A 22,426-nucleotide genomic window follows, 5' to 3' on the forward strand; every position below is an offset into this window, starting at 1 on the left:
TCCCTGCACCAAACTAGGCCGTGACAGGGAGAGCTGGGCGCAGCGCCCAGCAAGGCGTGGACACACTCGACCTGGGTCTCCAGGCGGCACTGGAAGAGCTGGCTCTGGGGGGCGCTGTGCTGGGCCGGACCCAGCTTGAGGACAGCGCCGAGGCCTGGGGACAGGAAGCAGGAAGCCAGCTGCAGTGGCCAGGCTCTTCCCACGCAGGCCACGCTGGCCTTGCTCACAATCGTTCCAAAGCCAGGGAGGAAGCGACCGGGGCCTGATGCGCTGGAAAGCAGGGCTGTGCCTGGCCGGAGAAGTGACCTCAGTGTCTCCGCCCATGCTGCTGCTTAGCCGGGGAGCGCGTGTCCAGGTCTGACGTGTCCTGCTGTGTAGGGATTCCCATGTGCACGACATTCGGGTTTCTAGGTAGGGACAGGAAAACACGGCGACACAAAAGCAGCCCCCGGAAGCCTTTCTGAAACTGCTTCAGCAGCCCCCGAGGTGGGACAGCCGTGATGGGCCCCGGAGGTTCAGAGCCCTCGGCAGTGGGACCGTGACATCACAGCCTCTGTAGGACCAGGACATTTGCAGATCTAAAGGTTTCATCCCACTGTTGAGACCGAGACAGTGTCCTCCCACCCTTTAGCTGTCAGTTAGGATTTCCTGAGATACTACTGGTATTCAGGTTAAAATCTCCTTTGGGTCAGGTCCTCCTTGGAGAACTAAGTATCATGTTTTAAAATGTTTGTTTTAGTGCCCTTAACATGCTAAGGTTGGTCTTTTGTGCATTATAAGATTCTGTTCATAGACTTTTATAGGTGATTGTAATCTCATAATGGTAATTTGGTAGTTTTTGTTTTGTTTTGTTTTGTTTTGTACCAGGGATTGAACTCTGGTCCTTGTGCTTGCGAGGCAGGCAGCAATTTTGGAAACAAATTAACCAGGAAGGAAGACTGAGTCCTTTCACGTAGTTGGTCAGGTGGTTACAACTATCACTAAACCGGGCATGGTTGCACAGGCCTGTAATCCCAGAGCTCAGGGGGCTGAGGCAGGAGGATAGCAGTGAGTTCAAGACCAGCCTGAGCTACATAGTGAGACCCTGTCTCAAAAAAACAACAAAGAAAGAAAGAACAAAAGAAGTTTCACTGAAAGGAGAGAAATCCCTTATGTCCTGGTTCCTCTGAATGGGTTTCTTCCACTCATTTAATTTAGATATTGTAAATTTAAAGCCCTCCCAATGAATCCTGAGCACTGTACCTTTCCCTGTGTCCTGGAACGGCTCTGACACTTAGTTTATGCAAAGGTGGCCTTGTCCATTTTCCGTGCTGCCCCGAGTTGTAAGTAATCTGCCTCATCGTTTACCCTTGCTGCTGCATAGCCTTGAGAAAGAATGGGTAAATGTTTTTCTGATCTGTGGCTTAAGCGCTGATGTAAAGCTCAAGGGAACGCGTGTAATCTCATAAGGCATTGGTGGACAAGTTGGCAGAAAGGGGCATCTCTAAAAGAGTAGGACGGGGCTGGGGATTTAGCTCAGTGGTCCTGCTGCCTTCCTCACAAGCACAAGGTCCCGAGTTCAATCCACAATACCCCCCAAAATTTTTTTAAAAAAGAAAAAAACAGTAGGACATAGCCAGACATGATGGTGCACACCTGTAATCTCAGCACTCTGAGAGGCTGAGTCAGGAGGATTGCCACAATTTCAAGGTCAGCCTGGATGACATAGTGCAACCTTGTCTCCACCAAAACGAAACAAACTAAATAGCAGTACTCAGCTAGTGTGTAACACCCTCCCTCTTAGTTTTAGTTTTGTTTAAGAAATGTGCTGCGGTGCCCCGGTTTGAGGGGGGCAACTGTGGTTTGAGGGGGGCAACTGTGGCAGGCATGGGGCTGGTGTCTTCGGGCCCGTGTCCCGCGCTGAGGCTGAACGCTGTCCTCTCCTCTGTGTGCCTCCCAGGACAGCCACACTCCGGGCTGCTGCAGTCTGGGCTCATCAGCTGCTACGTGACCTACCTCACCCTCTCGGCGCTGTCCAGCAAGCCTGAGGATGTGGGTGAGCAGCCGCGGCTGGGCACACGCGGGGGGCTCTGACTCCGAGGGAAGGGGCCCAAAGCACCGTCTTTGGCTGGAGCGAGAGAGACTGAGGCTCCTTCCTCGGGCTCTTGCCTGGGGTTTGCTTCTAGCCCTCAAGTGCCTGTCCCTGCCTGGTGGGCAGGGGCTTTGTTTTGCTGTAGTTTCCCGTTGGTTACTCATCTTGATGTCATTCCTTGGATGTAGCAGAGAAAGTAGAAAGAACACAGGGAAGGGGAGGCCGCCCACACAGGACTCCAAGTCAGACTCACTTCTTGCTGGCTGGGTGGCCCCCAAATTGCTCATCCTAAATGGCAGTTACTTACAGAAATGGCGAACATGGTTTGGGGCCAGTCTGCCTGGGTATCGACTCTGGGCCTTTGATTTTATTTACTTATTTATTTATAGACAGGATCTTGCTGTGTGGTTCAGGCTGGCCTTGAACTCAGTACGTAGCCTAGGCAGGCCTCAAAGTCATGGTGATCCTCCTGCCTCAGCCTCCTGAGTGCTAGGATTACTGACATGCACCCCAAGCCCTGCTGGAATGGTTTTAAGAGAGCAGGTCCTGGCACACAGTGCTATGTGAGGGTTAGCTGACATTGTTGTACAGTTGCTGTGATTATTTGAAAAGAGTTTTAAACATTAAAGCCACAATTTTACTCTAAGGTGTGATTCTGAGCCCCTAGGCCTTGCCAGTAAAAGACGAAAACATCTTTTTTTCTTCCCCTCAGCCTCCCAGAGTGTGGGATCATAGGCAGGTGCTACTGTTATGGCAGGGCCTTGCCTTTTGAGCTGTTGATAATGGAAAGGGATATAAGTTTGGAGGTTGTATAATAAGTATAGCCTGTCCTGGGTTTAATTTTTAAAAACAGCCCTGTCTTGACTTTCTAAATCCAATCTGTTTAAGACTTTCTTTTATCTTTATATATTAGTCTGTGGTTTAAACTTTAATGGAGCTTTTATTTATAGTATTTTTTTTAACAGCAAGTATCACTTAAAACAGGAAAGCATTTATTTTTAGTTTTAGGTGGTACTGCTTAAATAGAAAAATCACATTTTGTTCATTTTTCACATTTTTTCATTTGGCCTAAGAACAAAGATTACTTTTAAAAACCACATCATATAGCTGCATTTAGTGATTCGAGTGTGAATACTAGTAATAATTTTAGTTTACTTTTAGACAGAATATCCGTGTTTGTTGAGTGGTTTCTCGGGTGTTATTTTATGTTTATGTTCCCTATTTTGGGGCCAGGTTGGCAGTCAGACCTATCTGGGGTGTTCCAGATTGAAGAAAGACACCATTTTAGACCAAAAATAAATTACCACTGGTGATAATATTGTAGACATACGATTATATATCACAGCACAACAGAAATAATACAGCACTGTAGAACCTCTGCGCGCAGCCTTCCCAGAGCGTGGCAGCCCGTTGGTGCTGCGGAGCCTGGAGGAGGAGTCCCCTACATGTGGTTGTTGGCTGATCTCGGCACTCGGGGTCCCTGCACTCATCCCTCCCTGCAGAGGCTGCGAAGTCCAGCAAGAGGTGGACTCTGCTGTTCTTTTTAACATTGTTTGAATAACCCTGTAAAAGCACTCTGAAAGTCCGGGCATGGTCATGCTTTAGCCCAAACTGCAAGATGAAGCTTTCTTTTTTGGTTCACTGTAGCCCAGACTTCCTGCAGACTTGGGATGGTCCTCCTGCCTCCGCTTCTCTCTGTTTAAGCGCTGGGGTGACTGGTGTGTGTGCCACTGTGCCCGGCTTGAGCCCTCCTCCTCCCTCCCTCCCTGCTTCCCTTCTTGCCTTCTCGCCTTCTCTCTACCGTTTTCTACATGAGGGCCTTTTCCAGTGAGTGCTGGTCCGGGAGAACCCGCGTCTGCATGGACTCTCAGCGGGAAAACCCGGTCTCCGGCTGCAGGTGCGGTGCTGTAGGAAGCACCAGGGCCGCCGAGTTCCCCGGAGCAGTGCCCCTGGGTCCAGTGGGCTTCTCTCACAGCTCTGCTTGTTCTCTTGCCAAGTTCTCGACGAGCACGGGAAGAACGTGACGCTCTGCACACCCCACTTCGGCCAGAACCTGTTCCGAGACGAGAACCTGGTGACCTGGCTGGGCACCGGACTCCTCATCGCCTGCATCCTGTACTCGTGGTGAGTCGGGCGAGGAGCAGGCAGGGGCGTAGCCGCCGGTAGTAGGGGTCTGGGCTGAGGCGCAAGCGCGGCTGGCGGGGAGGAGGTCGGGAGCGCCATCCACAGAGGCGGGGTTCGCCCTGTGCTGCCCGGAATGCAGAGCTTGGCCGGACGGACAGGAAGCCCCTGTGCCGGGGAGCCGGCAGTGCGTTGGTCAGAGACCCCCGAGCCTCTGTGCTCGCCCAAGGTTCAGAGCTGCTGCCAAGCGAAGGCGAGGACGGACGTGGTTAGCTGCTTTCTCCGGGTGCACATTTCACTAAAAACCAGCTGCTCTTGAAGAAGCCCCATTTCAGTTAGGCGCTCTGTCTGGGTTTTCTGCGTCTCGACTCAGGACCGGAAACCCTCCCTCTGCTGAATCTTAGTGTCCTGGCCGGCGGCCCTGTACGGGAGAGGTCTTTCCCCAGCCCGCGCTGCTAGGCGGGGCTGCCCGGGATGCACCTGAGCCGGTTTGCGCGGTTATGGGCCCGGCCAGGAAGAGGGAGGATCGTAGTTGTCTGACATCGGCCCCAGCTTCGCGTCTCAGCCTCCCGGTTGGAGCCGAAGGGACTGTGATGGTGACGGCCACGTTCTGACCTCTCAGTTTTAAAGGTCCCGTGAATTACTCGCTGAGTGTTGCTGTCTGTGGACTCCCGATTCTTAGCCACCCCCAACACTTAGAGTCCTTTTTTATTGAGATACAGTTTACATGCCATAGGTTTACGGCACAGCGCTCGGTATTTTGACCAGGCTGCGCTCTGTTCCAGTTTTTCTCTGCCTTCCGGAGTCGGCTGCTGCTGTGCTTCAGGGAAGAGGGCAGCCGTGCAGGCTGATTTCGCGATTGTCCCTCAGGTGATTTCCGCAGTGACGTGAGAAGTGTTCATAAATCAAGGGGGCAGAGAAGGCCACAGAACTGCATGTAGAGAATTACTCCATTTAAAAAGTTAAATATAGTTTGTATGTACATAAACACATCCAGGAAAGAGACAAACCAAACTGGTCATACTAGTGGTGTAACTGATGTTTTCCTCTTTTTATTCTTGACAAATGGTTTTTTTTGTGATGGAATAGCACTTCATCTTTCATCTTTGTATTACCAGAAAAATGTATGAAAAGGTATTTGACAGTAAAGTCATGTTTTCAGAGGGTTGTGGCTACCCAGGAAAACGAGGGCAGAGTTGGCTGTGGATGTGTGGGGCCCATCTGTGGGAGTGTGCGGTGTGGTACTGCCGTGGGAGACGACCTGAGCGTGGCATTTTCACAGACCTGCGGTTTCCAGCGGGGCGGGGCTCACTGCTGCGTCACCCCACGTCCACCCCCGGCTCAGAGGCCATAAAGGGAGTGTCAGCTCTTTCAGCATCTTGGCTGGCCCAAGCCAGCCCGATGTCCCCCGAGATGTCAGCGGTCACAGTTTGGTCTGCCCGAGGCCGACGTGGATGACGTCAGTGGCCCAGGGACCAAGGTGGCGCAAGATAGCGGCATGGTGAAGGCGCCGTCACTCACTCAGGCAGGACTGGGGTCTGGGGGCTGTTCCCTGTGACCACCGCCTCTGGCCTGGCTGCAGTCAAGTGTTTCCCGTCATGGTCGTTGTGACTCTGGGGAAGAGCTGGGACTTGCATGGTGCCAGGTCCCTAGAGTGAGGTGGATGAGGACCCAGCGTGTGTTTTTCATTGACAGAAATAGCAATCGATGGTTGACCAGAGGGTAATCAAAAATACAGTGACTATCTAAATTTTTAAAAGTGCTATAGTTGTGAAAGACATGTTGCTACTAGTCCCCTTCATAATATTTGGAATACTCACTTTGAACCAATTATCCCACCATGCTTGGGAATGTGTCTTTTGCTGTAATATGTTTTTAAAAAGTTTAAGTGTTTACCTATCTTTCGGTGGCTCTTTACCCAGTTTTGAGAGACCTTTCTTGGGGTCTCCCTGGCTGAGCGTGTGGGAGACCTGTGAGTCGTCTTTTTCTCTGCCTGTCCCTGCGATGGCATGGAGCGCCATCCTGCTGCCCGGGAGGAGGACATGGCCAGCTGCCCGATCGCCGCAGTGCCTGGAGCTCTCCCTGGAAGTTGCAGGAAGCCCAGGACTGTGCAGAAAGTAGGAGGAGGAGTTATATTATTAGGAGAATGGTGTTGTGAAATGTTTCCTGGCTCTCAGTTTTAGTTGAGAAAAAAAATAGCCCTTTTGTGTTTGAGCCATCTAGGAAAATATGCCTGGAAGACAAAATTGGAAAAGCTAAGACTCTATTAAATGTTGAGCCGCTTCCTAGTTGGAAATGGGACATTCACCACAATCAAGCAGACCTCGTGGTACGAGGCTGGTAAGTGTCACCGGGGAGGAAATCAGGGAGGATTTTATTCTCCTGCTGTGCTCTGAGCCTGCCCACTAGAAGTCTTCCTGTCTCTGCCTCCAGGGCAGAGTGGCCTCTCCTCCCCAGCTCTCACCACACATGGGGTCCCATTTGGAGCCACGAGTCACCCGTTACATAGGACAGGGTGGACCTGAATGCGCCTTGTCACACGCAGGCTGAGGGTAGAGGGACCTATGATTCTATAGAAGCTCGGATGCGTTCTTCAGAGAGTTTCTGTCATGGGGAGCAGATGCTGAGGGGCACTGTGTGCCCTTCAATGTGGGAGAGGGCAGGCACCACCCCAGTTTGGGATGTCCCAGGGCTGCATGCACGCGTGGGTCTGTGGGAGGCACAGATCAGAAATCCTGGACCCCATGCCATTAGGGGTCCCTGCAGGAAGTGCTGGCTTCACATCATACCGACCTTAGCCCAGGACAGGGGAGTTTGAAGGCACCTGGAAACAGTTTCATAGCCCCATGGACAGGTCTGTGTTGTAGCCTGTGCACTGGGAAAATCTCCGATGCTCAGGTGCTTGTGGGAGAGTGGGTTTCGGGGAAAGCTGAGCACGGGCCTGGCCCTGCGGCAGTGGTGTTTCCTCCGGAAGTCAGGTCACGCAGGCTGAACTGGATGCAGGCATGTTTACACGTGCACGTGTGTTTCAGATGTGAGACAAACTCTTTCCCACCTCAGTGCCCTCTGATGCAAGCATCATCGTGTGTACCAGGTCCGGTGCTGTGGGGCGCTGAGCTCATGCTGTCCCAGCTGCTTGCAGGGCCAGGGTGCGGTGGGATCCTGGCCTTTCTCGCTGCTGCGTCCCGTGCCCTGCACACAGCCTGGCTTAGGGTTTCCAGGAGATATTTGCAGAGTGGATCTGTAGAGTTAGCTGGAATCCTGAGTGTTCAGACATTTCCGTTTTCATACAATGGTTGTTTTTAGGAAAAATAGGAGGTGTGATGAAAAATATGGGGAATGTTTAAAGTTTTTTAAAAAATAATCACTGTAAAGTACACATTGCCACGAATCCCCTCAAAGTCCACCCTTCCCTTCCAGCACACTGCTCTCACCATCCTTGCCGCTTTCTGCAGCGGCTCTGGAGTCCCCTTTCCTGAGGGTCTTGAGCTGCGCTGCCTCAGTGTCTTGAATCCATTCAAAATGTTTCCCTTTCTTAGTCATTTCAACGATGAGCAGCTTTAGTGTTAGATCTGGAGAATAAAGTGGACGAGGACCCAGCGTCCTGTTGCTAGGAGCTGCCTTTCCACTGGAGGGCGCTCAGCAGCGGCGTCCACTATATTTCTGATCACCCCTCATAAAGACACTCGGGAAAGATGGAAACTTGCAGAGGTGTTGCAGGAGGTGGCAGGAATGATGGGGTGAGTGTGTGCAAGGTGAGGGGGAGGATTTTGAGGGGATTCGTGGCAATGTCTTTTACTGTAATCAGTTTTTAGAATTTAAACATTCTCCATATATTTTGGCCAGGTTGGAAATAACCCCCAGACTCAAGTGGTCAGTGCTGGAAAGAAGGCACACAGACACGAGGCAAGAGGCCCGGACAAGGCAGGGTTAAAATTTCCTTCTGCAGAAGGTGTGAGCCTAGGAGCAGGCGCAGGACCGAGGAGGGTTTTCTGGTTTATTCCTGACGCAGGGGAGGCAGCTGACCTATGGATTCACTGGCTGAATCCGAAGCCTGTTTCTCACACTCGTACCTGTAAATACTTTCCCCTCCTTTACCCCTAACCCAAGTCCCACGGCGTTTTACCTTCAAGGGCGTGACAGAAACTATGGGAAGGATTTTCTCAGGCACGCGCCGTGTCTGTTCCACACGCACAGGGATGGCTTTGGCTTTGTTTTCCGCTGCCCTCCCAGGCTCTCGCCAGATGGCTCACTGGGCAAGATGGGACCAGGACCTCTTATTTCTGTCTACTTGGTGTCTCTTTAGACACCAAGTGACGGAACGCAATCCGCAGAGAGGCACCAGCTAGGTGGCCGTCAGCCCGCACAGGCTCGTGGAGCGGAACGACACGCCTCCGAGTCACCTCTGGGTTACTTCGTGATACCGATCCAGTGTGAATGCCGTGTAAATACTTGTCATGCCATGTTTAGGGGGAAGGACGGGGAGGAAAAGGCACATACATAGACATAAACATGTTTTTTCAAGTTCTCTTTACTTTTCCATCTTAACATTTTTATCAATCCGTGTCTGCAGAACATAATGATCACATTCATCGTCGGGAGTTGCTTTATGGACAGAGCATGTTTTGATTCTTTTCATGTCCACTTGCCTTTCCTCTCCTCGCCCTCCATCTCGTTCTTGGTCCTCTTCTCATTAGCGAAAGATCTACTTCCCTGATTCCTACTATCTGTCTTTTATTTTGCTTTTCAGATTGTTAGTATGTTGGGTTTCTCATTAAGAGAAACTGTGATGTTTAAGCTGTGTGTCTGACTTCTTTCACTTAGCATCGTGAGATCAAGAGGCATCCATTTACCTATGCATGACTCAAGCCTTCCTTCTTCATGGCAGAATAGTACTCCACGGCCAGGCCACCACATTTTCTTCATTCGCCCATTGGTAGATGCTTTTGATTCACAGTGGATTAACCCTGCAGGCGTGGACAGGAGGGCACACAGTCCTATTCCAGCAGCCCGCACCACAGGCTCTCTTGAGCTGTCCCCGGAGCCTGGCCGGGCAATGGCTGCACCTGTGTCCCAGGCCACCGGACGTGGTAATGTGCCTGGCTGACTTCCTGTTTGTTTTCTAGCTTGACGTCCACGACCAGATCGAGTTCAGATGCCCTGCAGGGCCGATACGCAGCCCCGGAGCTGGAGGTGAGGGCTCTTTCCCTTCTGCCCACTTCTCGGGGCCGCTGCGCCTGTCCGAGGGCGTCTCCTCCATTCCCCTGCCTGCTTCAGCAGCGTGAGGTTTAGGCAGAGGAAAGGAAATGATCCTGTGTGTAGCACGGGTCAGCTGGAGTCACCTTGATTTCCAGTCAGCTGCGTCCCCTTGCTGGTCCTGCTGCCCCCACGGCTGCCTGTGTTGCTCCTGTCGTGATCCTGTGCTCATCAGCATGGAATGCAGGGTTTCCTCTTTTTTCTTTAACTTGCAGCCCACACGTCTGTCTGATGCCTGCAGCTGTGTGGTCTGTGACAGACGCTCTGCTAGTGGGGCCAGACCCCGTGCAGGCGGCGGTGTTAAAGCCCATGTGCACCCTCCCGTCAGGTGACGCAGGCCTGTAGAGTGTGGACAGCCAGGTGTGGTGGCCGCACCTGTAGCCCCAGGACTTTGGGAGTCTGAGGCAGGAGGATCACAAACTGGAGCCCAGCCTGGGTGCCTTGGTGGTCCTCCAAGACCCTGTCTCAAAGAATAAAATAGGGCCGGGGCGCAGCTCTTTGCCAAGGCCTCGGGGCCAGTCGCCAGGACCAGCTGACAGGGATGGGCAGCAGGTATGAGTCCAGAGAACGGGTGGCCAGCAGGGGCCTGCTGTCAGCACAATGCCCTCTTTTCCCACTGTGAAGCCTGTGGGCTGAGTTAGCACCACTGTCACAGGGGCCTCAGCCGGCGGAGGCGGCCGGGACAGGCTCAGCCCAACCCGGGAGAGCGCAGCACACGGGCTCTTCCTGTGGTCTGGTCCCCGCCCTTCGCCACTCGCAGGACAAGCAGGGGTCACACTGCCCATGTCCAGCAAGGGCCTCTCCCAGCAGGCTGCTGTCCTCCCTGCTGGAGGCCACGGCTGGAGTGCGGCCCATGTCCGAGTGCCCCGTCCTTTGGGCCGCTGCGTCTGACCGCCCCTCCCTCCTCGCAGGTGGCCCGCTGCTGCTTCTGCTTTGGCAACGACGTGGTCGAGGGTGAGTGGGGGTTTGTGCGGGGCCAGGGTGAGTGCGGGTGTGCATGGGGTGTGTGCCGTGCACGTGCACTCACGGGGCTCTGTGACCCTCAGACCCCGAGGAGCAGCCGGCCAGGAAGGGGCACCGGCGCGTCCTCCATGATGAAAAACGGGGCACGGTGTACAGCTACTCCTACTTCCACGCCGTCTTCCTGCTGGCCTCGCTGTACGTGATGATGACCCTCACCAACTGGTTCCAGTGAGTGCCCTCGGGAGTGGGGACCCCGAGTGTCGAGCTCTTGGCCAGGCCTGCTGCCCACACTCAGCCTCTGCAGTGCACACTCCGGCCGCTGTGTGTGTGTTTGCATTGTTGAAATGAACCCGGGGTACTGAGCTGTATCCTCAGCCCTTTTTATTTATTTTTCTGTTTTGACCTAGGAGCTTGCTAAGTTGCCCAGGCTGGCCTTGAACTTGAGATCCTCCTGCCTCAGCTTGCTCAGTAGCTGTTTGTAGGTGTCCACCACCATACCCAGCTCCCACCATAGTTCTTTCCTTGATTTTTGTCATTTTCTTTTGTTTTTGAGATGTGGTTTTAGTATTTAGACCAGGCTGTCCTCCAACTCAGGATTCTCCTGCCTCAGCCTCCTGAGTAGCTGGCTTCAGTGATTGCCTCTCAACTGAGGGCATCCTCACCCTGGAATCCCATGGTGCTCACTGCAGCTTGCAAAACGGGTACAGCGACAGTGCCAAGAACGAGGTGGACAGAGTGATAAATGCCTCGTTAAGCCTGCATGGCAGCCTGGAAAGCACAGTGGTAGTAGTGGAGGAAAAGTAACCCTTTCCAAGAAAGAAAAATATTTTTGTGTTCCCTTTTTGTGACTTTTGAGTGTGTGGACCACACCAGGGCCCGTGTGTGCTGGGCATGCGCTGCCCACTCAGCCAACACCAGCCAGCCCCTTTTCGCTTTTTAAGTTGGCTGCACACAACAGACCTGACTTTCCCATCCCTCTGGGCAGATCCGTACTTTTTTTTTTTAATTTAATTTATTGGTACATTCTAGGTAGACAGCACAGTTACATTCATTACTGGGATCTTGTACCTTTACATGACAGGTCTTGGTTCTGAACTTCCCTGTCCTTCTCACTGTCCCTACACCTTTGGTCCTTTTCTTCCTGTTTGCTGAGTGTCCCATTAGGATCTTGAGTACTGTTATAGTTTTTCACACCAGAGCTACTATTCGGTATTTGTATATGTGTGCCTTATAGATTCGTACTTTTTGTACAGAGCCAAGGTTCCCTTCCTTTTTAAGAAACTTTTCCCAGCCCATGCTGGCCGTGCCTGCCATCCGCTCCTGGTGGGGCGTTAGCGTGCGTGCGTCTGTGTGTGACGCCTTCATTCCGTCATTTCTTTCACGTGCGCACCCCCTTCCTTCCTGCTCTTCTCCCCGCTCTCTTATCCCTTTCCCTCTTGCAAGAAATCTCTCTCCCCGCTTCCTGCTGGCTGCTGTTTTGCTCTTTATACCTTCGCACCTGAAACCCTGCGACACAGGCTTGCACATTCGATTCTTCTCCCTTGACGATCGGCCTCGAGGTGCCTCTGCTCCCACAGAAGATGGAGTTTACCCTTCTCTGCAGAGCCACAGTGTCACCCGCACCCTGACCTGTGCGACGACGGCTTAGGACAGACGGGCTCCCGGGCCGTCTCGTCAGGGTCTCCTGTAGCAGGCGGCAGTCGGTAGTGTGGTGGGAGAGGCAGCGAATGTGTTGGACGGGGACGACTGGGGAGAAAAATAAGATGGGGGTGGGAGGTGGCAATTCCATTGCCTGGATCCTTCCCTGAAGGAGGAGAAGGAGGACTTGCCAGGCTTCCTGTGGGGCCTGGAGAACTCCAGAGGAGTCTGGGCTTGGGGAGCTTCAGAGAGGACATGGAGCCCTGGCTCAAAGCCAGACAGGGACAAGGGTTGTCCAGGATGCAGAGAAGTCGGGACCCCGTCCATGCTGGGGGAAGGTGGACGGAGGAAGCTGCTTTGGAAAACAGCTTGGCAGATCCTTAAATGGTGAAGCAGTGAGGAGCCAGGGGCTGTGCTCCGAAGTGTTTACCCAAGACGAAAAGAAAAATGTATCCACACACAACCTCAGACACTGTTTGGGGAGCATCATTCCTCATAGCCAGAGTCAGAAAAACCCAAATGCCTGTAGCTGACAGGATGCGTAAAGCACATGTCCTGAAGCCGTAAAATGACATATTACTTAGCAATGAAAAGCAATGATGTACAGGTGGGGTTGCCTTAACCCAGAAACCCCACAGGTTTAGAAATCTGATGTGCCAGTCAAAAGCTTCCCAGTTTGGAATAGTTCAGGTTCGGCTTTTATGGGTGAGGAACGTGCAACTGGTAAGGTCTGTGCAGATGTTCCAAACTCAAGAACTGGTCCCAGGCATCCTGGTCACGGGGTCCTTACCCTGTGCCGATTTGTGCGTCAGCACAGCAGGGGCTGGAGAACGCCGTGCCACGTTGAAAGGACAGTTGGTTGAGAGAGGATGCATTGCTGTGGGTCCAAACCGTGCAGAGCAGGTGCCCAGTGTGGACGGAAAGGGCACGGGTTGTGGAGGTGCCGGGCAGGGGACCTGGAGGGCAGTGCAGGGGGTGAGGTCTGGGCCAGTGTGTGTTCTGAAGAGGCCGCGGCGGTCATCAGCCATGGAGTCATGTATTTTTGGGTGCAGGTGATTTCTTTTGCCATTAAACCTTGAGAAAAAAAGGCTCCCTCCCAAGCCCTACTCTGACCGTGCTGGCCACTCTGTCCCCACAGCTACGAGAGCGCCAGCATCCACACCTTGTTCCGGGAGAGCTGGTCCATCTTCTGGGTGAAGATGGCCTCATGCTGGACGTGTGTGCTGCTCTACCTGTGGACGCTGGTGGCGCCTCTCTGCTGCCCCTCTCGGCAGTTCTCCGTGTGACCAAGTGGCCTGTCCTCCTGACAGGCACACCAAGGCTTTCAGCGGCTCCTGGGCCCCAGGAAGAGCTGGCCCCTCTTGCCTGACTTAAGTGTGTCTCAAAAAGCCCTCAGGAGACAGAGTATATCCTGATTTGCTTTTTAATTCACACATTGATAAGAAATTACTATTTGTCTAAAGGAATTGAAATGTTCGTCCAGCGTTGGGATCTTGGGATATACATATGTATCTTGATGTCTTCCCCCAGGACCCAGGTAGAACTTGTGTTACTGTTTTCCTTGGGTGCGTCTCTACCTAACCAGAATCTGGGGCTCGCATCTTCTCACGGGGGTAAGATCACCTCACGTGGCCTGGCATTCGCACCTTGGTACCAGAGAAACACAAACTCTGAGTCCTGGCCCCAAGAACCCGGCCGGCTCCATGCTCTCCCTGCTGAGACCCCCCCAGTATTTATGGGGCCCAGAGGGAACAGCTGCCTCCAGCTCCCCTGGAGCACCTTTGGGTGCGGTGCTGGACATCGCAGCCTCCTGCTTGCCCGCCTCCTTCACGGCCCGGCAGCCTCATCAGAATGTGAAAAGCACAACTCTTTCCCTGTCTCTTGCACGTGGGCACCCCCATCTCCGCCCTCCCCTTGGCAGTAGGAATGGTGCTTATCTGGGCGTGGTCGCTCGTTTGCTCTGCGCCACAGCGAAGGCCACAGGTCCTTCTTGGATTTGCTGTCACAGTAGTGCTCTGGGGGCCCCTAGGTGCGGGGCAGCGCTTCTGGGCCCATGAAGAAGCAGGGAGCTTTGGCTCCCAGGTCAGTCCCTGGCCACCCTGCTAATGCCCACTGTGGGTTCTTTGGAGCGACACGAGGGTCCCCAGCCAGTCTGTAGGTGGGGCTGTGGGGTGGGCAGCTGCTGTGACGGGAGCACACTGGTGGAAGGGGGATGGGTTCTTGGGGGTGTTGGAGCTGCCAGCGAGGAGTGCCAGTCTGTGGAGGGGCCTTGGAGAAGGACGCCAGCAGCCACCTAGGACGTGTGTGCCCAGGATCCTTGTCCTCAGGTGGGGAGGGGCCCACAGCAGGAGGGGTCTGCTGGGCCCGGGCCAGCGCTGGGGACCATCCTGGGGACACTTCTGTGGCACGCAGCCTGGACGTCTGCTCTGAGCTCTTGGTACCAGCTGGGCAGAACTGGGCCCCACCTGCTGTTGTGTGGGTGGGCACTGAAGTTCCCTTTAGGGAACCCGGACGAGGAGCTGGGCACAGTGAGCAGTGGCACCGTCCCCCTGCCTAGGTCCAGCAGAGGCCTTGATTGGTCCTCCTCACTGGGTCTCGCGGCCCAGGTAACAGCCACATGCCCTGGGCCCGTCTCCCCTGCAGAAAGCAGCTCAGGGAATTGCCAGTGACAGGCTGCTCTAGTGGCTTCCTGCGCACAGCGTGGTGGAGCCCGCCTGTTCTCCAGCTAGGGACACCGTGCCCTGCACTGGATTCTCACTCAAACCAGTGTTCGCAAGGTCACGGCCAGTGACAGTGAGCATGCAGGGGTCGTGGGTCCCCACTCACGGGGTTAGAAGTCCCCTCCTGTGTGATCTGTGACTTAAGAAACTGGAAAAACCGTGCCAGTTGCTTGGAGCTGTGATAACAAAGGTGTTGATTTAGTGGGCTCCTTGGTAGCTTTTCTAGCCAACCATCCTTTGCTTGTTTGCGAGGTTTTGTAGCTGGTTTTCAGCGTGTCCCCAGATTCCTCCTGGGTGTTCGGGCTCTCTGTTGTCTCCTCCTGGCTGCTCCTTCCAGAGTTGGACCCGAGGGCAGAGTGTCACATCCCCAGAGGCACCTGGCTGGAGCGGCTCCCGTCCTGGGCCACACACAAGCTGACTGGGCTGTGGTCCAGGCTGGCTGGCGTGGTTTCTGGTTTGCAGAGCCACTGGTGCGGTCTCTGCTGAGCACAGGGAAGGTGTGCACTGGGCTGCAGGGAGGTGGGGGCTGCGTGCTGCTCCACTAGGATGGCTGTCCTGTGTCACGTCTCCTTCCTCCCAGGATCCCGGTGCGGTGATCTCAGTGTGGGATCTGTCTCTTCCTCTGTGCTGTCACCCTCGGCCTCCTGAGACTGCTTACTTCACTGCTGCCAGCTGTGTTCCTCATTGGTGCTTCCTGTCCCCCTAGGGAACCCGGCCTTCGCTTCCTTGCTGCCTCTGAGTGCTCACTCTCTTCCACTCAGAAGTGAAGAGGGCACAGTGGGGCCCAGCCTCCAGCCAGGAGCCTGAGCATCTAGGGTCACTGTGCCTAGAGGCCCTGGCTCCACTAGGGGGTCCTGTCGCTCGGCATTCCCTGACAACCAAGGTCTGGGTTCCAGGCAGGGTGGGCTCTGATTCCCTGCCTGGCCTCACAGCCGCAGGCCCTTAGAACACTCTTCTGAGTAAACGGTTCAAGAGATCGGCATTTTGAAAGGTTCATGTACTTGCCTTTTGCCAAAGAGGTGTTTTGGGTTTTCCTTCTAAAGCCAAATCTGTTCAGGAATGGCAGATAGATGGGCCAGCAGTCTCCACGACCTCCTCCATAGCAACGCAAGTAGCCACGGGGTTGGGAGGACTCTTCGGTAGTTCTCTGGGATAAGGAACCTGGGAAACTCAGGTAGCGGCATCCTGCAGCAGATGGTAATATATGTTTGGAGAGTTATTTATAAGACATTTAAGAGGATTGGTTTTTTTTTTATTAAGGATTTAACCATTTTTATTTTGCAAAGAATTTATAATCACAAGTTTGTTAATTTTTTAAACTTTTCTGAAACACTTAGCTACAGTAGCCAAGTTTTGTGGTTACGTTTTGTATTGAAATTTGTATTTTAGAATCTGAAAAGGCACTGTGTGAGGTAGAACTGCTGTTCGGTGTTTGTAAAGGTCTCCAATAGGGTTAGGGTTTGCTAACTTCTAAAACTTGTTTTCCCCTTGTGTCAAAATGCTGATTATGCATTTATATTTTTTGGATGCTAATTTTTCTATAAAGCACCTTATGTTCACCAGTCTTTTCCTATGTAGAAGCCTCAAAGCTTGTTAGCTCTGTACTTTAATAAATGTAAAACTGAAAATGACAGCGTCTCTCCTTCAGCCCTAGCGTCCCCCCTGTGGCCTTCGGCAGGGGGAGACTATCTGTGGTACCCACAGGGTGCCTTGAAATCCACATACATTATTTTTTGTTTGTTTTTGTGTGTTTTTGTTTTGTTTTGTTTAGAGACACGGTCTTACTATGTAGTTGAGACTCTCCTGGGACTCACTATGTAGCCCAGGCTGGTCTTTAACTTGACCTCACAGCGATCCTCCTGCCTCAGGCTCCCTAGTGCTGGGATTAGTGGCGAGCGCCACCACACCGGGAATAACCTTGCATTTTCTTTATCCCTTCACCTGTGCTCTTTGTGGGAGAACAGCAAGGTCGCTCTAAAGATGTAGCACCTGGGAAATCACTGTCATAGCCGCTCACCACCCTCCCCCTTCTCACCGAAGCCAGGGTCTCGGGGCCCCCACAGCCCACGCGGGCCATCGCCCACTGCAGCCTGGTCGTCCCTGGTTGTAGCCCCGTCACTCTCGCTGGCCTCCCCGCCGAGTGAGTCCTGTGGAGGTTTTCTCAAGCCGTTCATCTCCCCCACCTGAGTCCTCCCCTCCTCGCACCAGGCCTCTCCCTGCAGTGCTCCTGGCCTTTGCCTCCTCCTGGACCTCCCTGGCCTCGTTTGTTCACTTTGGTCCCCGACTCCGGAACGGAAGCTCTCCGCGTGCGGGACGTTCACCTGCGGTGCGCACTCTGTACCCCGCGTCCACCGTGACCCCAGGCAAGGCTGGGGCGCTCCACACGCAGCTGCCAATGAGGACAGGAACGCGCGGCTCAGAGGAGGACAAGGCAGCGAGGCTCGGCGCCCTCTGCGGGGGCTGACGAGGCCGATGTGCTCTGCGTATGTAGGACTGGGGCCGGGAAGAGAGATGTGAGCATCTGATTGCACAGACTTCATCAGGACCTGGGACCCGTGGCCTGGTGTGCAAGGGGCCCCGGGTTCCATCCCCAGCACCAAAGAACCAAAAATACTTATATATAGGCTTAAATATCTCACGGCTATGACCAACCACAAAAGTAAGAATTTTAACACAACCACGTGCTACTAATACTGTAATCATTGCCTTCGTCATTTTCTCATTGCTGGGACAAAATACCCAACACCTGCAGCTTAAGGGAGGCGGCTGTGTTCTGGCTCACAGTCCTAAGTTTCAGTCCATGGTTGGCTGCCCCAAACAGCAGCTGGAAGGGTCCAGCAGAGCAGAGCTGCGCATGCGTGGTGAACCGGAAGCAGAGGTGAAAGAGGAGCTGGGAGGGGATGAACGCTTCCGGGTCACGCCCTTGGCTACCCCTTCCCACCAGGCCCCGCCTCTCATCAGGGGCTGACTCCACCCATGAGCACCAGGTGATCCAGCCACCTTCCAAAGTCCTCGCCTCCGAAAACATGAGGCTTTGGGGGGATACTGCAGATCTAAACCATGGCGTTAATTAAAGTGTCCTTACAGGTCAATAAAAAAAATACTCTACAGTAGAAACACGTAACTGATAAATATGAAACTAACAGGTAGCCTTAGCCATCAAGGAAATTTAGCTTTCTGATCAAACTGGCAAGTCGTCTTTCACCAAGTACTGGAGCCGCCGGGAGTGTGGGGCTCCCACGCTCTGGGCACTCAGCTCAGTGTGGGTAGCATTCCTTTGGCCTGGCATTGCCAGTTTGAGGATTTCCCTGGGAAATTAGTACTAGATAATGACTCCTCTTCAGTGAGGAGACTAGCCACAGTGCTACCACAGCAAATCATAGAAATAGAGTCCATCGGGGACTCTAGGTAAACTGTTGTAGAAACATATTTTGCTGAATGTGTTCCGGATGTGTTAGAGATAATTTAGAAAATACGTAGTGTGACCCAACAGCACCTGCGTGTGTGTGTGCATTGCACACTTGCGTGTGTGCCGGAGCCGTCGCTGTCCTGTCCTCGGGGAGAGGACAGCGCTGGCCTGGCTGTGCTCCGACCAGGTTGGAAGCCGAGGGGAGGTCTGGGCATCAAGGTGCAGAGAGGAAGCCATTACCAGGAAGGCAGAGGGTTTTGTGCTGGCCCAGGTTCGAAGCCAACCTGAAGCTGGCTCCGACAGCAACTGTTTGCTGAGCCCCTGCCGAGTGCCCAGCCAAAATCTCACCATGGCCAGCGGGCAGTGCTGCTCGGATCCCCATGTTGCACAGGAGGAAGAAAGGTAGCCTTCCCCCAGATCCTCGGGTCCACCGCTATTTGTATCGAGCCACCGGACCCCTACCCTCTCCTGCCCCTTGGGCCAGCTGCCTCCTTGGGCAGGGCTCTCTGCCCTTCTCCGTCTTTGTGAGCTCAGGCAGGGGCTGCATTTGACTGAGAGGCACCCTGACCTGGAATACCTGGGGCGATGGCCCTGCGGCTCCCAGAGGCGAGGACTCTGTCCCCGGTGTGCCCCCCAGTGGCCGGGGCAGCTCTGTCGCGGTCTCATCTGCATTCCAGCCTCAGTTCTCCAGGGCAGGGAGCATCCAGAGGAGGTAGGACTCTTTTGTTAGTGCCAGGAAACAAGAGCACTAAAGACCCTTTGATGGCAAGATAAGCTCTGTCCAGTTAGAATTGTATCTAGAAATGAATTGTGTGACAGAATATTCTGCGCGCACTTCCTGTTTTGCAAGGCACTGAGGAAGCCTGAGGCAAAGGCTGGAAATGTTAGTGAAACACTCAGGTAATTCAGCGTGGGTCAGTGTTCGAATGTTTGTAGTGCTTTGTTAAATTTAAGTTTTCTCTGTGTTAAGTGTTTAGTAAGATGCTTGTCTTTGGACTGTAGAGATGTAAGACTGTGCCAGGCATGGTGGCGCACACCTGTAATCCTAGCATTTTGGGAGGCTGAGTAGGAGGATTGCAAATTTCAGTCCTGGCCTGGGCAATTTAGGGAGACCCTGTCTCAAAATAAAAAAATTGAAAGGCTTGGGCTATAGCTTATGCAAAGGACCAGCGTTCAACCCCCGGGACCCCACACCCCCAAAGACTGCTTTGTTGATTTAAGAACTTGAGAAAATCAACTACTAGAAAGTTTGAAATTTCTAAAACTTAATTTTAAAATTTTGATAAATATTTGGGTGTACTTTATAAAATTTATAAGCTAATTAGGCATTAATCAAAACAATAAAATTAGATCATAACATACATAAAATTAATGGACTTATAATAACACAAGTTTAAGAGCTTCAAAATTAAGTTTTAAAATAAACTTTTAAACACATAAATTATAAGTTGAAACTGAAGCAAATTTTTTTTTTTTGGCTTTTGAGACAGGGTCTCATTATGTAGTTGAGACTGACCCGGAACTCACAATGTAGCCCAGGCTGGTCTCGAACTCACAGTGATCCTCCTGCTTCAGCCTCCCAAGTGGTGGGATTACAGGTGTGCACCACCACACCTGGCTAGTAAATATTTTTTCTACACCAGAGCTCTCCAGACACAAGAAGGACTCAGTGGCCACTTTGCAGGGGTGTACCTGTCAGTGTAGGCTAAGGTATTCTGTGTAACAAGCATCTCTGGAAGTGTTGGTCCGACAGTGACAAAGTTGAGTGCTTGCTTATACTGTCAGCTGTGGGCTGTCTGCAGCTCTGCTCTGGATTCTTGTGCTGTGGAGCCGAAGCTGATATTGCCATCTCTGTGTAGGTTGTTGCTCATTTCATGGGAGAGGAAAAGAATATGGCACAGCTACGTGACGACTCTTAGAGCTTTTGCTAAAAGTGGCACAGTGCCAGGCATGGTAGTGCATGCCCGTAATACCAGCTACTCAAGAGGCTGAGGCAGGAGGATCACAGGTTTGAGGGCAACTGGGCAGATTGTCTCAACAGATGAAAAGGACTAGGGGTGTGGCTCTGAGAAAGGGGCCTCTGGGCTCAATCCCTAGTCCCTGGGACTAAAACAAGGGACACCCAACCCTTCTGCTGCCATCGCCTTGGTCAAGGCAGGTGTCAAGGCCCAGTCCTGCCCAGCGGGGTTGGCTGCGTCCTCCTCCTACTGGAGCTGTTGCTGAACCCCCAGCCCAGGCTCATGCTGTGGGGCCGAGATGCTGCCCCTCCCAGGGACCTGGTAAGACCACTGTCTGAACCAATCCTGTGAAGCCCCAGTGTCTAACTTTCAGGACTGATTGCTCCTGGCTGTTGAAATTATGAGGATTTTTACGTTCTCTTTTGAAAACTTTCTACAGTGAGCCTATGTTTCTTATGCAGCCCATTGGATATTTAATGAAAACTTTAAATTAAAAAACCTTAGCAGTCAGGTTAAAAGGGATACATTTTGTTTGCTCCCAAAAGACCATGGGCATCTAATGTGTTGTGTCCCACATAGGAAGGGTGTGTGTGGAAAGACCCCTCATAGATGAAGGAGACAGGCACCTTAGGGAGTCTAGTTTTAGGTGTATCTCTTCATCAGGTCAGCTTTGAAAGATTCCAACTATGAGCTACAGTGTATTTTCTAACTAAGTAATGAAATCAGAAAATGAGGAAAGTTGCTTATGTGGGTAGGGAAAAGCTGAAGCATTTCATGGCACATGACACATTCTGTTGTGGTTTTCTGGCTGAAATCATGGATTTCTGACTAATGCCACCAGGAAAGATGATAGTCCTCTTTGGCAGGAAATGCTGCATATTGTCATCGTGATACTTTCTGCCTGGCAGACTCTTTCTTTGCTGGTTTTGCAGTCAGTACCAATCTTACCGATGAACTAGCTTTTTAAGATCCCAACTGGCTCTGTGATGAGTTGCTTTTTACTGACCCAATTCTACTTGGTGGTCAAGATGAAGTCAGATGTTCAATTTTCCTTTTTTCTCCTCTCATTGTGGCTTTACATTGTATTCAACAGAGTGTGCAGTGATGACTCAGACATGCTCCTCTTCTCCTTTGTCTGTGAACACAAGACAAATCACAAGACTACATGGCTGGGTGACCCCTAACTTCTCCATGCAGACTGCATCTGATGGGACACATTTTGGACCCAGGGGGCAGGAGAGCTCTTGATTCAGCCTTGTTCTGCAAATAATTTCAAGTAATATTCATTTACACATGTTCTCTTGCCCCACATCTCTTGAATGAGTGTTCCTTCTCATGCTGTCCTAGGTCATCTGTGTGTTTCCAAGGTTACTGCAGCAGCTGTCTACCAGGGTCCCCTTCTTTAGACACCACCAATCCATTCTCAGCCAAGATGAGCTTTACTTGATCCCAAACACCCTTCCTTGACCATGAACTTTCCTTCTGCTCCCAGTTCCATGAGGTAGCTACGAATACTAGGCTGTTTTACAGATGAGGAAACTGAGGCTCGGAGAGGGGATGTGTACATCTGTGGTTGTACAAGTCAGGACAGTGAGGGCTGGAACTCAGATCTGCCTCACTCCAGAACTTGGTGTGATATCTCCTCCACCCCCCGACTGTGCAGCTCAGGCTGGGCGTGAACTTGACTTGTGGTAATTCTCCTGCCCCAGCCCTCTTTTAATCTCTAAAGTGGTGAGATTACAAATGTGCACCACCACACCTGGCCCACAAATCCATCAGTAAACAGCATCCCCATCCAGGCCAATGCAGGCACCCAGCAGATGTGTGGGAGGGGATGCGGCTGAACTATGTCCATTCCAGGGCCTCTGGGGGAGTGGTGTCATCCTCCTGGAAGGTGAGCCACCAGTGTCGGAGCTCTGGTACACTGTGGGTGAGGGAGCAGGTGAGCCCTGGCTCATGCCCCTGGTTACCTGCTGAGTGAACCCTCGGGGTGGTGAGGGTAGGGCACAAAGAGGCAGCATTTAAGTTCCAGAGACAAGAATGGAGGATCCAGACTGAAGTTTCTGTTGAGGTTCATGGTAGTTGGGACTGAAAGGCCTGTCTGCCCTACTTTGTTTCCAGTAAGAGGAGGAGGGCACAAAGCTAAATTTTAATGTCTATCCCTTTCTGTATTAGCTTTCTTGTCAGTGGGACAAAATACCTGGTGTCCACGACTTACAGTAGAGGTTTATTTGGCTCAGTTTCCAGTGGGTTCAGTCCATGGTCAGATGGCTTCAAGGCAGAAATGGAG

At 52.5% G+C, this 22,426-nt stretch overlaps 1 protein-coding gene across 1 annotated transcript in view; it reads left to right on the forward strand.

Annotated features, from left to right (window-relative positions):
• The window catches only part of Serinc5 (serine incorporator 5), a 39,616-nt gene extending 25,066 nt beyond the window's left edge, over positions 1 to 14,550 (forward strand). The window contains exons 7-12 of the mRNA XM_010643034.1: positions 1,940 to 2,035; positions 4,069 to 4,195; positions 9,319 to 9,385; positions 10,360 to 10,402; positions 10,495 to 10,639; positions 13,188 to 14,550. Of these exons, the coding sequence (XP_010641336.1) occupies positions 1,940 to 2,035; positions 4,069 to 4,195; positions 9,319 to 9,385; positions 10,360 to 10,402; positions 10,495 to 10,639; positions 13,188 to 13,335 (626 nt within the window). The 3' untranslated portion in view covers positions 13,336 to 14,550. The remainder of the gene's footprint in view (positions 1 to 1,939; positions 2,036 to 4,068; positions 4,196 to 9,318; positions 9,386 to 10,359; positions 10,403 to 10,494; positions 10,640 to 13,187) is intronic.
• The last annotated feature ends 7,876 nt before the right edge of the window (positions 14,551 to 22,426 follow it).

This window comes from Fukomys damarensis, unplaced genomic scaffold (genome assembly GCF_012274545.1).
Source record: "Fukomys damarensis isolate Sample0158 unplaced genomic scaffold, DMR_v1.0_HiC HiC_scaffold_3, whole genome shotgun sequence".
Taxonomy (NCBI): Eukaryota; Metazoa; Chordata; class Mammalia; order Rodentia; family Bathyergidae; genus Fukomys; species Fukomys damarensis.